Source organism: Cryptomeria japonica, chromosome 9 (assembly GCF_030272615.1).
Source record: "Cryptomeria japonica chromosome 9, Sugi_1.0, whole genome shotgun sequence".
NCBI lineage: Eukaryota > Viridiplantae > Streptophyta > Pinopsida > Cupressales > Cupressaceae > Cryptomeria > Cryptomeria japonica.
The window spans coordinates 599,615,162-599,628,587 of NC_081413.1; the positions used below are offsets into that span (position 1 = coordinate 599,615,162).

General features: G+C 35.3%; 1 protein-coding gene across 2 annotated transcripts in view; it reads right to left on the minus strand.

Moving 5' to 3' along the window:
* The window catches only part of LOC131074508 (U2 small nuclear ribonucleoprotein A'), a 96,926-nt gene that overhangs the window by 54,955 nt on the left and 28,545 nt on the right, over window positions 1-13,426 (minus strand). For both annotated transcript variants that reach the window (XM_058011142.2, XM_058011141.2), the window contains exon 2: window positions 9,967-10,007. In XM_058011142.2, the coding sequence (XP_057867125.2) occupies window positions 9,967-10,007 (41 nt within the window). The remainder of the gene's footprint in view (window positions 1-9,966; window positions 10,008-13,426) is intronic.

Consider the following 13,426-nt stretch of genomic DNA (forward strand, 5'->3'; position numbering starts at 1 on the left):
TCAGGAAGGAACACCAGAAGCCGGAAACGGAGGCCCAGGCAACCGACTGACGGAATAGGCAAACGGCTAACAGAATCCACAGGAGGCGATGATGCGACAACGGCGGGTCTAGCCAGAGGTCAAGACAGGGGCGGCTGGCCATAGTACGATTCTCGGCGATCAATGCAGAAATTCAATGCACAGTACGATGTCCATAAAAAATATATATGTATTTTGTTTTTTTTATTTAAATAAAATTTTCAATACAACTTTTACAATAATTTCAAAAAACCTGCAGATTAAAGACTATTCTGAAAATACAGCGCAGAAAATAAAATATTTTTTTTTTTAAAATGAAAAATTGTACCGCTTAGCCAAATAGGCTAAAAGGCCCCGAAATAACTTTTCTCCAAAATAGGACGAAATTATACTCAAAATTCATGGAAACGGCCTCCCGAACACAATCATGATGTCTAAATCGCCATAGGACACCTAAAATGAGTAGCTCCCCAAATCCGAAAAATTGAAGCCTCCAAAAGCTAATCAATGAAGCTCTATAAGCTCTGATACCATGTGAGAATTTGTTGAAGATAGCCAAGATCTAAGGCACAATGAATAGCACAATAGAGAGACAAAATAGATTGATAAGAATAAACTATATTCTAATTAAGATGAAAATACTGATCAACTGGATCATCAAAAGCTCTTACATACAATGTAGATGAGCTTGCTTATAAAGGCAAGGCTAAGAGACAAGAGAGCACACAATGATGACATGTGGCTCAATGAGATGCAAGGGTAGGTACGGGTAAGTAAGAGAAATAGTAAAATATTCCACATGAGGTGGATCACCCACCGAAGGTGGAATTATCACTCCACAATAAGTGGATATGATAAAGTAACAACAAAATCACACCATAAAAGGTGGAAATTCTCCTACATATACACTCCCAATGTATGCACATCTCTCCAAGTGTCTCATATGCAAACTACGATATTATGCATTTACCTAAGTAAAATTAAGTAAAGTGTAATTATATCCAAATTGAATAAATAATTACACCAACAGTACTAAAATAATTTGAAAAAAAATTGCCAAATTAAATTGGTTTTGATCTGATTTTTTTTTTTGCAAAATTCAATATAATTGATTTTGTTTATTAAGATCTAGATGAGGTCTTTCATTGTAATGTCCCTTGTTAATCAAAATAATCAGATCTGAAAACCTCTTAGAACCTTTTAATTAAACTTTGCCAAACATCCAGAAACAATGCAAACTAGCTTCAAGAAATCAACACTGAACACACTTCACTTCAGCAAATCTTCATAGAAGCTATATATAAATATATATTTGCGTCATAAAAATTCATTATATTTGCTGTCATAAATTGCTGCAAAAAGACATTACATCCACTACAGCTGCATACAAAACCAAGAGCCAAAAGGAAGAATAAAAGGTGGAAATTCTCCTACATACACACTCCCACTGTATGCACATCTCCCTAAGTGTCTCATATGCAAACTGCGATGTTATGCATGTACCTAAGTAAACTTAAGTAAAGTGTAATTATATCCAAGCTGAATAAATAATTACATCAACATTACTAAAATAATTTGAAAAAAAATAGTGCTAATGATTTTTTTTTTTGCAAAATTCAATATAATTGATTTTGTTTATTAGGATCTTGTTGTGACCTATTCACACATCGCCCCATTGCAAATGGGGATCCATACTTTTTTGCTTTCTGGGGTTTGCTTCTAGGTCTTTCAGGGTTTTGTCTATTAGCCTTTGCATGTTGAGTGTTGCCAGAGGGATCACTAAGAGAGCAGGCTCTGTTTTAGCTAAAGGTGAGTCAGTGGATGCTCCGGGATAGGGTCATCTTTAAAAGTCTTCTTTAGGCCTAGGTTTTGCTCTTGTTGCTAATTGTGTCTTGTTTGAGTTTCAGGAGGTCAATGAAGCTTGGTGAGTGAATATCCTCTTTGAAGGTCTGAGTTAGGTCAAGTTGGTGAGTGATGAAGTCTGGAATGTCATCTTGATCTTCAAATGTCCTAAAATTTGGCTAAGTCTGGAATGTCATCCTGATCCTGAAATTTGATTCTCTGGAAAATTGAAAAATCCTCCAAAAACTAGATTTTGCATTATAACTCCTGGAGGTCCGAAACCACTCTCAAACATCCTGACAGTATATAAGGAATATAACTTAAAGTATAAGAAAGAAGATACTTAAATGTTATATTCCATATATGAATCCTGAAGAAGAGACCAAAATGTCAAATTTCGCTCCTGACCCTTCCAAAGGGTCCAAAGCGAATTTCAATTTCACTCCTGACCCTTCGAAAGGGTCCAGAGCGAAATTCTCCATAAGACATTCTACTTTGACCCAAACTTAGAACTAACTCATTCCCAAGCATTATTGAGGACAAAACACTTGTTTGGATGAAAAAATGTGGGAAATGAAGTCAAGATTTGAGCCTAAATGTAAATTTCGCTCTTGACCCTTCCAAAGGGTCCAAAGCGAAATTCTTGTAAGACCCTATTTTTCACAAAATCTTGAGCTAGATGTCAACTTGAAGAGCAAATTCACATGGGCATGATGCAAGGGAGCCTAACAAAGTGTGTCCAAGGCATGAGAAGGAGAAAAGAAGTGTGAAATCAACCCAAAACTAGAATTTCGCTCCTGACCCTTCCAAAGGGTCCAGAGCGAAATTCTCCCTAGACACTATTTTCTCCCTTGTTTGGGCCAACATCCTTGTTCCTTGGACATGGTGGGTGTAGATTGATATGTTCTTGCCTCCGGAAGTGATTGAAAGCATTGAGGAATGAAGATTTTGACCTAACACATGGATTTCGCTCCTGACCCTTCCAAAGGGTCTAGAGTGAAATTCATATTTCCTCTACTTTGCTCTTTAGCTTGACCAAGTTTAGAGCTTCTAAGGAATGGTTTGGAGGACTTGGATGCATATTTGCCTTGGAGAGAAGGTTTGAGGCAATAAAATGATGGAAATCAACCTAAAAGGAGAATTTCGCTCCTGACCCTTCCAAAGGGTCCAGAGCAAAATCCTCAGTTTGACCCCCTATCTTGCCTAAAATGATGAAAATGACCTTGTCTTGAGCTAATTTGATGGTAGATTCACTTAAGTGAGAAGAAAGGAGCTTGAATTTGATCAAGTTTGAAGGAGAAGTGGGAAACCAACCAAGAACATGGATTTTGCCCCTGACCCTTCCAAAGGGTCCAGAGCGAAAATACCCACCCATAGACCTCGATTTCTTCCTTGTTTAGACCAAGTTCTTAGTTTCTAAGGCATGTTGGGAAGTGTTTGACATGTTTTTTGCCTTAGGGAGTCACTAAAGGTGGAGGAGATGAAGAATTTTAGCCTAAAACTTGAATTTCTCTCCTGACCCTTCCAAAGAGTCCAGAGCGAAATTCTTGAAAACACCTATTTTTCCCTTGGAGAAGGTCAAATCCTTGGTTTTTATGGCGTGGATGGAAATGAGATGATGTGTCCTTACCTTTTGAGGTGGATTGGGGTTGAAAAAATGAAAAAATGTGCTCAAAACTAGAATTTCGCTCCTGACCCTTCCAAAGGGTCCAGAGCGAAATTCTTAAAGACTCCATCTTGCTCCAATTTTACCTCAAACTTGGTATTGGTTGAGATTAAAGGGATCCTTAGGCATGCATCTAAGCAAGTATGGTCACAAAGCGAGAAGAATTTAGGCCAGGAATGCAAAATTCGCTCCTGACCCTTCCAAAGGTCCAAAGCGAAATTTTTATAGGGCCTATCCCTGGGGAGAATCTTGAGCAAACTTCATTTTAATGTCTTGTTGTTGATGATTTAAGGTAGGAAATGCTATGTTAGAATGAATTCATTATGTGTCCTTAATCACCTTTTCGTTGGTTTTGCAAATGGAAGAAGACCAGGCCAGGGCAAGGACAACCTCTTCCAATCCATCATCATCAAGGACGTTCCACATGCACAAAGGGAGGACTCAAGGTGCTTTGAAGCGTTGGAAGACTAGGGGTGTTCAAGGAGTTCAAGTTAGCCTCAAGACCTCATTCTACCACAAGATGACAAAGAAAGGCTTTGCCAACACTTCAAGGCGAGATATGCTACTGGAGAAGGAAGACTTGACAATAAGGAAGCCTGCTCAAGCAAAGGAAGTACATCATTCATCATATCAAAGACAGAGGAGGATCAACCAAGTCACAAGCATTAGGCAAGGTGGCATCCTAGTCATCATTCCTCCGGTCGGATTGGTCCATCTCAGCGTGTCCAGATTCAATGTACCTGACTCATCGAGGATGGCACAAACTTCGAGGCACCGACCCCTACTTCCTATTGGTCCTCACTCTTGGAATGTAATTTTCTCATTGGCTAGAGGAAGTTTGTTGTAACAAACCCTAATTAGGGTTTCTATCTTGTAATCCTAGCCATTGGTTCTAAGTCAATCAAAGTCGTCTGTTTGTAAAGGGCTCCCTATATAAAGCCTTGGCTCCTCATTTGTAAAGGTTAATAGTTAGTTAATAGTTGATAGTCAGTTAATAGTTAATAGTCAGAGAGTAGGAAATAGTTAGAGTAGAGTAGAAAGAGAAGGCAAAGATTGTTGCCAAGATATTGTTGCAAAAGACTTGTAAACTTCATTGAAGAAATGGTGAATTCTACGGGTCAATTCAACAATTTGCATGGTCTCTATACTTCTCAAATTTGATTTCATGTTATTAGGTGAATGGAAGAAATTTGTATGATCAACGGTGAAATTCGTATATCCATACTACTAGCAGTTTGTTGATTGCAAACTTGCCTTGCGTAGTCAACTGGAATCATTCAGCTTAAGCTTAACTTCAATTATCGCTTCTTCATTGATATGCATCAACCTGACGGTGTCCATGCTTGTAGCGGTGATCTAAACATCATAAAGCTTTCCTCAGAAGATCGCACTAATCTTGTGGAGATGATCCTAGGATGTCAAAGAAAGACTTAGTTAGAATTTCATCAAAGGTCATTCATTGCTCTTACGTTCTTAGTGTTAGAAATAGATCTCATTCCAACACTTATCCTTTTTCCTTTTTTTTCAAAATCAAGGGCCAGTGAAATTCCACGTTCCAGTAATATCCAAAGCAAATCAGACGTTCAGGTCGACGAAAGTAAGTCCCCTTGTGATTCCAACAAAATCACTTTGTACCGCAAAGAGCTTATCCACACGTAGAGAACCTACAATCAGAACCTTGGAGCTACTCCGATTGATCCTTCTGCGAGATCTTCAGCATTCAGGGAAGCTTTAATCAAGAGAGGATAAAGTACCTTTAGGTATTTTATTCTGTGTTTGGTCATGTACAAAAGACACATCAACAGATCTAGATGAGGTCTTTCATTGTAATGCCCCTTGTTAATCAAAATAATCAGATCTGAAAACCTCTTACAACCTTTTAATTAAACTTTGCCAAACATCCAGAAACAATGCAAACTGGATTCAAGAAATCAACACTGAACACACTTTACTTCAGCAAATCTTCAGAGAAGATATATATAAATATATATTTGCGTCATAAAAATTCATTATATTTGCTGTCATAAATTGCTGCAAAAAGACATTACATCCACTACAGCTGCATACAAAACCAAGAGCCAAACGGAAGCATAAAAGGTGGAAATTCTCCTACATACACACTCCCAATGTATGCACATCTCCCTAAGTGTCTCATATGCAAACTACGATGTTATGCATGTACCTAAGTAAACTCAAGTAAAGTGTAATTATATCCAAGATGAATAAATAATTACACCAACATTACTAAAATAATTTGAAAAAAAATAGTGCTAATGATTTTTTTTTTGCAAAATTCAATATAATTGATTTTGTTTATTAAGATCTAGATGAGGTCTTTCATTGTAATGTCCCTTGTTAATCAAAATAATCAGATCTGGAAAACTCTTAGAACCTTTTAATTAAACTTTGCCAAACATACAGAAACAATGCAAACTAGCTTCAAGAAATCAACACTGACCACACTTCACTTCAGCAAATCTTCATAGAAGATATATATAAATATCTATATGCACCATAAAAATTCATTATATTTGCTGTCATAGATTACTGCAAAAAGACATTACATCCACTACAGCTGCATACAAAACCAAGAGCCAAACGGAAGCCAAATCACACAGCTGACTACACTAGCATTCAAAAAACTTCTATAAACTCCACAAAAGGGTTTTATTTGACAAATAATAGCGAAATGCAACTAAAAAGCAGCAAACCCACAGCCTCAAGGCTGCCATGAACTTCTGCAACACCCAGAATTCTCAGAAACCCAAAACACACTCTAAACTACTGAATCTCTCCTGCAAAACAAAATTCAAATAATTGAAGAAACTCTAAATCTGTTCAACAAATGGGTAATCTCTGTATATTCTCCAATATATTCTTTATATTCACACTCTCAGATTATTCAGAGTTATAGAGAATATATCAGAGAATATTGGGAATATAGAGAATATATTGGAGACCAGGGAATATAGACAAAACAATGACATGGTCGAGTAAAGAAAGACAAAATTAGAATTGATACCTATTTAAATTCACATGATAATTTCAGTGATGACAACTATGCTTTTCAACTCTAAATCAATCCTATTTCTTTCTTATCATTAAAGGATCCTACATATAAACTTTGGACAAAAACATTCATATGAGTGACTATCAAATTTGCCTTATCAAGATGAAAACCTATACGATTAAAAAGAAACATCAAACACTATTTAATAACACTCAAAATAATGATTTTGCAACTAAAATAAGCAACAAGATTACTCATTTCATTTAACTGCTATAATTGATAATGAGATAATTTAAACAGAACAACATGATACAGGGAAAAAAAAATTTACCTACTAGGTTCTTCACTATTCTATGAATCACTCCTAATAAAACTTCAATGATTCAAACGTATAAATTTATATGTAAATCTTACCATGCCTATATGAATGGCAAGATTGTTTTTAGAATTGATAGGCGTATCCCCAAATGACTAACATTATTTAGACAAATTACAACTTATAAATCAATTAAGTGACAACAATATAAGTAGTCCTATTACCTTCAATTCCATAGAACTAATAATAAGACAAATTCCAATTCAATATAAGTAACCAACTATATAACATAAATTGAATATTTACCATACATAAAGTAAACAAATATATATCAATGCAATTGAACCACTTAGATTCCCACAAGTACATCAATAACATATTCCTTATTCCATTTGCAACATGATTTAAAATTCAACACTTCCATTTGTCATATTATTTGAATCCAATCAATTTCTTAAGATCTATTTACACCCTATTTTCATTTCAAATTTATACATTTAAATGCATTTTAATGATAAAATCTTAAACCTTAAACACCTTAGATTAAATACATTTTAATAAGAAAATTGATGCAATAAGTTTTCTGATCTATGTTTGTATTGTTGGTTTGAAAAACATAAAGTAAATTGTTTTCAAGACATCACAATATATGACATCGTATTTTAAATATGTTTATTGATTTTAGCTGGAAGCTATATGTAATAGTGTTTTTCTTTTGGGAGTGAACTCCTATAGAACCCATAGCTAAATTATCCAAAATAAACAATGAAGATCCAAACAATTGTGAGTGTCTCTAATTTTTTCCACCACATATCCGTTGTTGTATGTGTTGATTTCTGAAAACAGTATCTTGTTTCTTCTAGAACTAACCAACCTTTTCTTCTTATGCCCTCATCACCTGATCTTCCAGGAGCTTAGTGTCATGCCTCTAATACCACTGTTGGTAGTTAAGCACTGACATACATGAGAAAATGAACACAAAATAGATGAACACTTCACTATTATTGGTAAGACATTTGATTAAATGAAACAACTAATTATAGTCTACATTGCCAGATTCTTCCCTGGTAGCCCAGGGTCCCAGTCTAGTCCAGATGCGGTCCGACCCAAATATAGCCAGGGTCCCGCATTTTGACTGTGGGTTCACTGTGAAGGACCCGGGGGAGAAATTTGCTGTACTTGCAGCGAAATTTGACGTGAGCAGCAGAACCTGACGGGTTTTAGACATTCTTTTTATTTAATTAAAGTTCTTTTTTGGTCTATTTTGATCAGTCATGGCTGATTGTTAATGTTGACATTATTATTTTTGAACTGAAAAATTGATATGGTGGTGTATTTTTGCATTTTGCTATGTTATTTTGACTAAAACATTAATATTAATGGTAGTGTATTTTACTATCTTACTTTACTATTAGCGTAGTTGATAGTGGTGTATTATGAACTTATTTGCTGCTACATATATGTATATATTTTTTATTTTTTATTTTTATATGTTTTTGTATGGACGAACCCAAAGAGAAGGTATTTTTAATATATTAATAGCTTAGGCACAAGGTGGTTTTAATATTTGATTATTTTTGACGACTTAGTAAAGGAGGAAATAATAATTTTATCCTAAGTCTACTTGGCGAATTATTTCACCCTCTTGTGGGATGCCAAACCGGGACTGGCAACTTAGATTATAGTTATGCATATATAAGAAAAATGAAAAACATCCTGACAAGTGATTACTGATACAACATGTCTCAAAGAGATCTGTTCAATGTTTCAAAAATTGATATTTTTCTCTACTAGAAGGATTGATTCTGTGATAGAGCAACAACATATATCTACATGTAAAAAGACGGTTTGGTTAAAAGACCCGAATCTTGAAACTGAATCCAAATCCGAACAGGGACTGGCAACTTAGATTATAGTTATGCATATATAAGAAAAATGAAAAACATCCTGACAAGTGATTACTGATACAACATGTCTCAAAGAGATCTGTTCAATGTTTCAAAAGTTGATATTTTTCTCTACTAGAAGGATTGATTCTGTGATAGAGCAACAACATATATCTACATGTAAAAAGACGGTTTGGTTAAAAGATAAGAGTGGAAGGATGGTCGAAGAGACAATGAATTGGGTCAAATGTCCAGCAATATTATAAGTGACAGCTTCCATTGCATGTTATGTCATGGGCAGGAAAACAAACATATCATTCAAGATGGATTTCATATATTGCACAGTTCAAAATACTTCTCACGCTTGATTTTTGCACAAGCACAAATTGTGGTAGTCACGAGGGATGGTTTCTATCAATTTGGCCATTCCCTAGTTGGATTGAATCTTATTGCTAACTGTTTTATGACCATTCCTACCATATTCATGAACAATGCAATCGATTTTGTTTGTCTTCCGACAAATACTATAGGGCAATATTCAAATAGACTTTTGTTATCTTCAGGCAAATCCTATGGAGCAATATCCTCTGGTCAGCTATTGATTCCATTCTACCCTTGACCTTGTTCCAATCTTCATTTATCTAGACTTTGAGCCTTTTTGGTTACAACTATATTGACCCATGAATTTCTGTATCAATGCTCTCACCACAATTGACCGGATGTCTCTGCACTTCATCAATCAAGCATGTCTAGAATAGCCATAGGTCTTTCCTCCACCTTTTGCTGACAGGTCCAATTTTTACCAAATATGTTTTCAGACCACGTAGTTTTCCTAGTATCCAGCATCAAGTAAGCTTCAAACTCTTCAGCACTAGGGAAGCTTATTCCCAGCAAGACTCTACCACTCTAAGATGGTGGCGGGCCTAGGAGAATGATCAGGATAAGTCAGTATACAAATGAAAGGTAGTGGAATTCTTTTCCTATCAAAAAGTTTTTAACCTTTCAATGTATCAGGCAATCAAATCTTTTTAAATACAAGAAAATTGTACTGATTGCATCTGTAGTTCTCATAATGATATATTTAGAAATTTAGACTTGAACACATTACATGATCGACAAATTTTTTAACATACAAAACCCATTTAACTATAAAACAGGAATAGAAGACTCATGCCATTAAAATGCATTATTTCCATTTAAATACAAAAAAGGAGTAACTATAACATACCTCAGTTGCTCCCAAGTTCTCAATAACAGCAATTTTATTGCCTGGTGGAGGAAGAAAAAAACCAATTGCATGCATAAGAAAACATTCAAAATAGGTGTGGTTATTAATTGGAATAATGATATTGCAGTACAAACAAACCACTCAAGTTGACCTCTAAAAGTTTAAATATTGAATAGAATAGCGATAATAAAAGCATAGTCACAAAAATACATGATTACTACATTACTGCAGTATAAGATGCATTCCTTCCAAAAGAAATGGCTCTCAAGATGCCTGTCAATGTTTTATCATTACATGAAAGTTGGATTTTATTTCAATTCCCAAAGCCTATTGGCGGGAGCAATTATTTATATTACCAAATATAATGTTAATACATCTGGCGGTGTTTGCCTTCTTTGTCGTAGTCATGTATTGCATACAACTCACACTCACATGCAGCTTAAGTTTTTGTGAACAGAACAACAGTGAAGGTTCACGCGACCCACAAATGCAACTTTTCAATAAGATTAGTACCACTGCTGGTTCATAGGTGTTGAAGATATAGCAGCGATAGAGATCATCTATGCAGTGTCCTGATTTATTTCGTCTAAGTTTTGACTCTTGAGCTGTCGGTGCAGGTGTAACCGTCCGTGCCTTTCCCTCTCCCTTTGTGTAACTCTTCACTAGGAATTCCGATGTGTTATATTATTATTCTTCCTTGTCTCGTATCCATTTCTTCTTCTTCTTTGGCAGTATTATATATAGGCTTCTTCTTCCTTGTAATTGTGTCTGTCAGATCAGAAATATTGTGTATTTCTTCTGCATACAGAGTTTCAGATATTTGTAGGTTTTGGATTGTATTCGAGTTGTATCAGCTGAGTTCATTTTATGATTGATTCATAGAGAATCGAACTCTTATTATTATGAATGATAGTATTCTGAGACTATCATCAATTGTATTCTTTTCTGAGATATAATAAAGTTAATTTTGAGTGGGCTGGGTTTTTCACCCTCAGGTGGAGGGTTTTCCCAAGATAAGGGATTGTTCATTTGTGTTTCATTATTTATTTTATGTTCTCAGATTTTCAGATTTTCTGGTTCAAGTGTTAACATGGTATCAGAGTAGGTCTAGAAGATCAATCCAGAACCAAAATTTTAAGTTCTTTATTCCTTTCAGTTGTTTGCCTAAGTCATTTATTATGGTGAACGGATTGAAAGTAGAAGATAGACTAGATGGTTCGTCAAATTTCTCTTCTTGGAAATTTAGAATTTTGATCACTCTAGAAAAGAATGATCTCCTTGAGTATGTCTCAAAAGATGTAGAAGAACCTTCTGCTGATGCAGAGAAAGTTCAATGGAGAAAGAACAAGACCATGGCTAAGAAAATTCTGATTGATTCTGTTAAGGATAATCTAGTGCCTATCATCTCTAAGCTGGAGTCAGCTAAGGAAATGTTTCAGACTCTAAAGGATCTTTATGAATTCAACAATACCAGTAGAGCTTTAGCCCTTAGGCGTCAACTGCTGCATGTGAAAATGTCTAGAGGAGAATTTGTTACTTCTTATTTCATGAAGATTTTTGAGTTAAAAGATCAGCTCAGTGCAATTGGAGATACTTTTGCTGATAAAGACTTGGTTATGTTAGCTATGAATGGACTTCCCATCTCCTGGGAATCCTTCATTCAAGGCATTAGTGGAAGAGATGATCTTCCTAAATTTGATAGGTTGAAGGCAGATTGCATTCAGGAAGAATCCAGACAAGATGCAAGAGGTTATGGTCGCAAATCTCATCATGAAGATGATCATGTGCTTGCTATTAGAATATTTAATTATATTTTAATCACCTATATTTAGTTCCTTGTTTAATGGTCATTTAGCTTTTTAGTTAATTAGCTTTTAAGCTTTATTTAGCATTTAGTTTTTGTTTTTTAATTAATTAGCTTTTAAGCTTTATTTAGCATTTAGCTTTTTCTTTTTAGTTAATTAGCTTTTAGCTCTTTAATCTTTTACTTTAACGTTATGTTCTAATTATAGAACATCGTCTTGTAACCTCTATATATACGTGTGTATATCTTTCAATGTAATCATCCAATTATTGAATCATTCATTCAATTTATTTTTCATGGTATCAGAGCATGGAAATTAAAAATTTCGAAAATTTTTGTTATTAAAATATTTCGAAGTTTTTATTGAAGAGATTTTTTATAAAACTGTTTTTTTTTTTTAAAAGTAGATTTTTTTCTCTTCCTGGGCAGTTTTTTTTTTTTTGCAGGTTGAAAATTTTCCTAGGGTTTCTGCAATTTTCAACTAGGGTTTTGACCCTTCAGTTCAAGTCGAAATTTTATTTTGGTTGCAGATTCTTGGTGGGTTTTTCGAGAGCTCAACTGGGTCGTCGTCAAATTTTTTTGTGTGCATCGTTTTCTGTGCCTCAATCTTTGAGCCGTCGGACCTGCATTCTGTTTTCAGATTCTTGGTGGGTTTTTCGAGATCTTTTCTCGGTTGGTCTCAGATTTTTTTGGGTGCCTCGATTTTTGTGCCAACAAATTTGCTTTGGAATTTAAAAACAGTTCACAATTTTTGCTATTTCTGTGGACGTTGGGATTTTTGCTGTTTTTTTGGCACCGTTTATGCTGTTTTAAGTGTGCAGAAAATTTTAGTTTTTGGGTTTCTTCCAAACCTCGAAATTCATGCCTTGGAATTATTTCTGTGGACATTGGAATTTTTGCTTTTTTTTTGGCACCGTTTGTGCTGTTTTAAGTGTGCAGAAAATTTTAATTTTGGGGTTTCTTCCAAACCTCGAAATTCGTGCCTTGGAATTCATGCCAGAATTCTCCTATAGAGTTTCAGTTTTTTCAGCAACTGTTTCTATTCTGATTTTTTTTTAAAATCAGATTCTTCTGTCTCTTGCTTTCACTTAGTTGACCTCGATCAACCTCGATTTCCGTGATGGCATCATCAACCAACATCATGTTGGAACACAGTCAAAAGTTCAATGGCCGCAACTAAAACTCCTGGAAACAGCGTATGCTTACCATCTTTGAGTATCGTTGCCTTGATCAGCTTGTTTTGGGCAAGGAATCTCGTCCTACAACAGCAGGTGATGATCAAGACAAACATGATGTGAAGAATCGAGAGGTTGTCATGCTTATCAAACTCTCCATCACAGATGATCAACTCCCATAGGTGCCCTCAACAAGAGAAATCTGGGATCTTTTGAAGGATCTTCATGAAATGTCCGACAAGAGCCGAGCTTTCTTTCTGAAGAATATGTTGTTTTCTATCATGATGGATGAGAAGCCATCTATCCAGGCACATCTTACGAAGATCAAGGACATCCATGATCAGTTAGAAGCTATAGGCCGACACATGGTGGAAGAGGATATGGTAGTGATCACGCTGAAAAGCCTTCCCAGATCCTACGAGCGTTTCATTGATACACACAATATCTCCTCTACTAGTGTTGATTTGAAGTTTCCTGATCT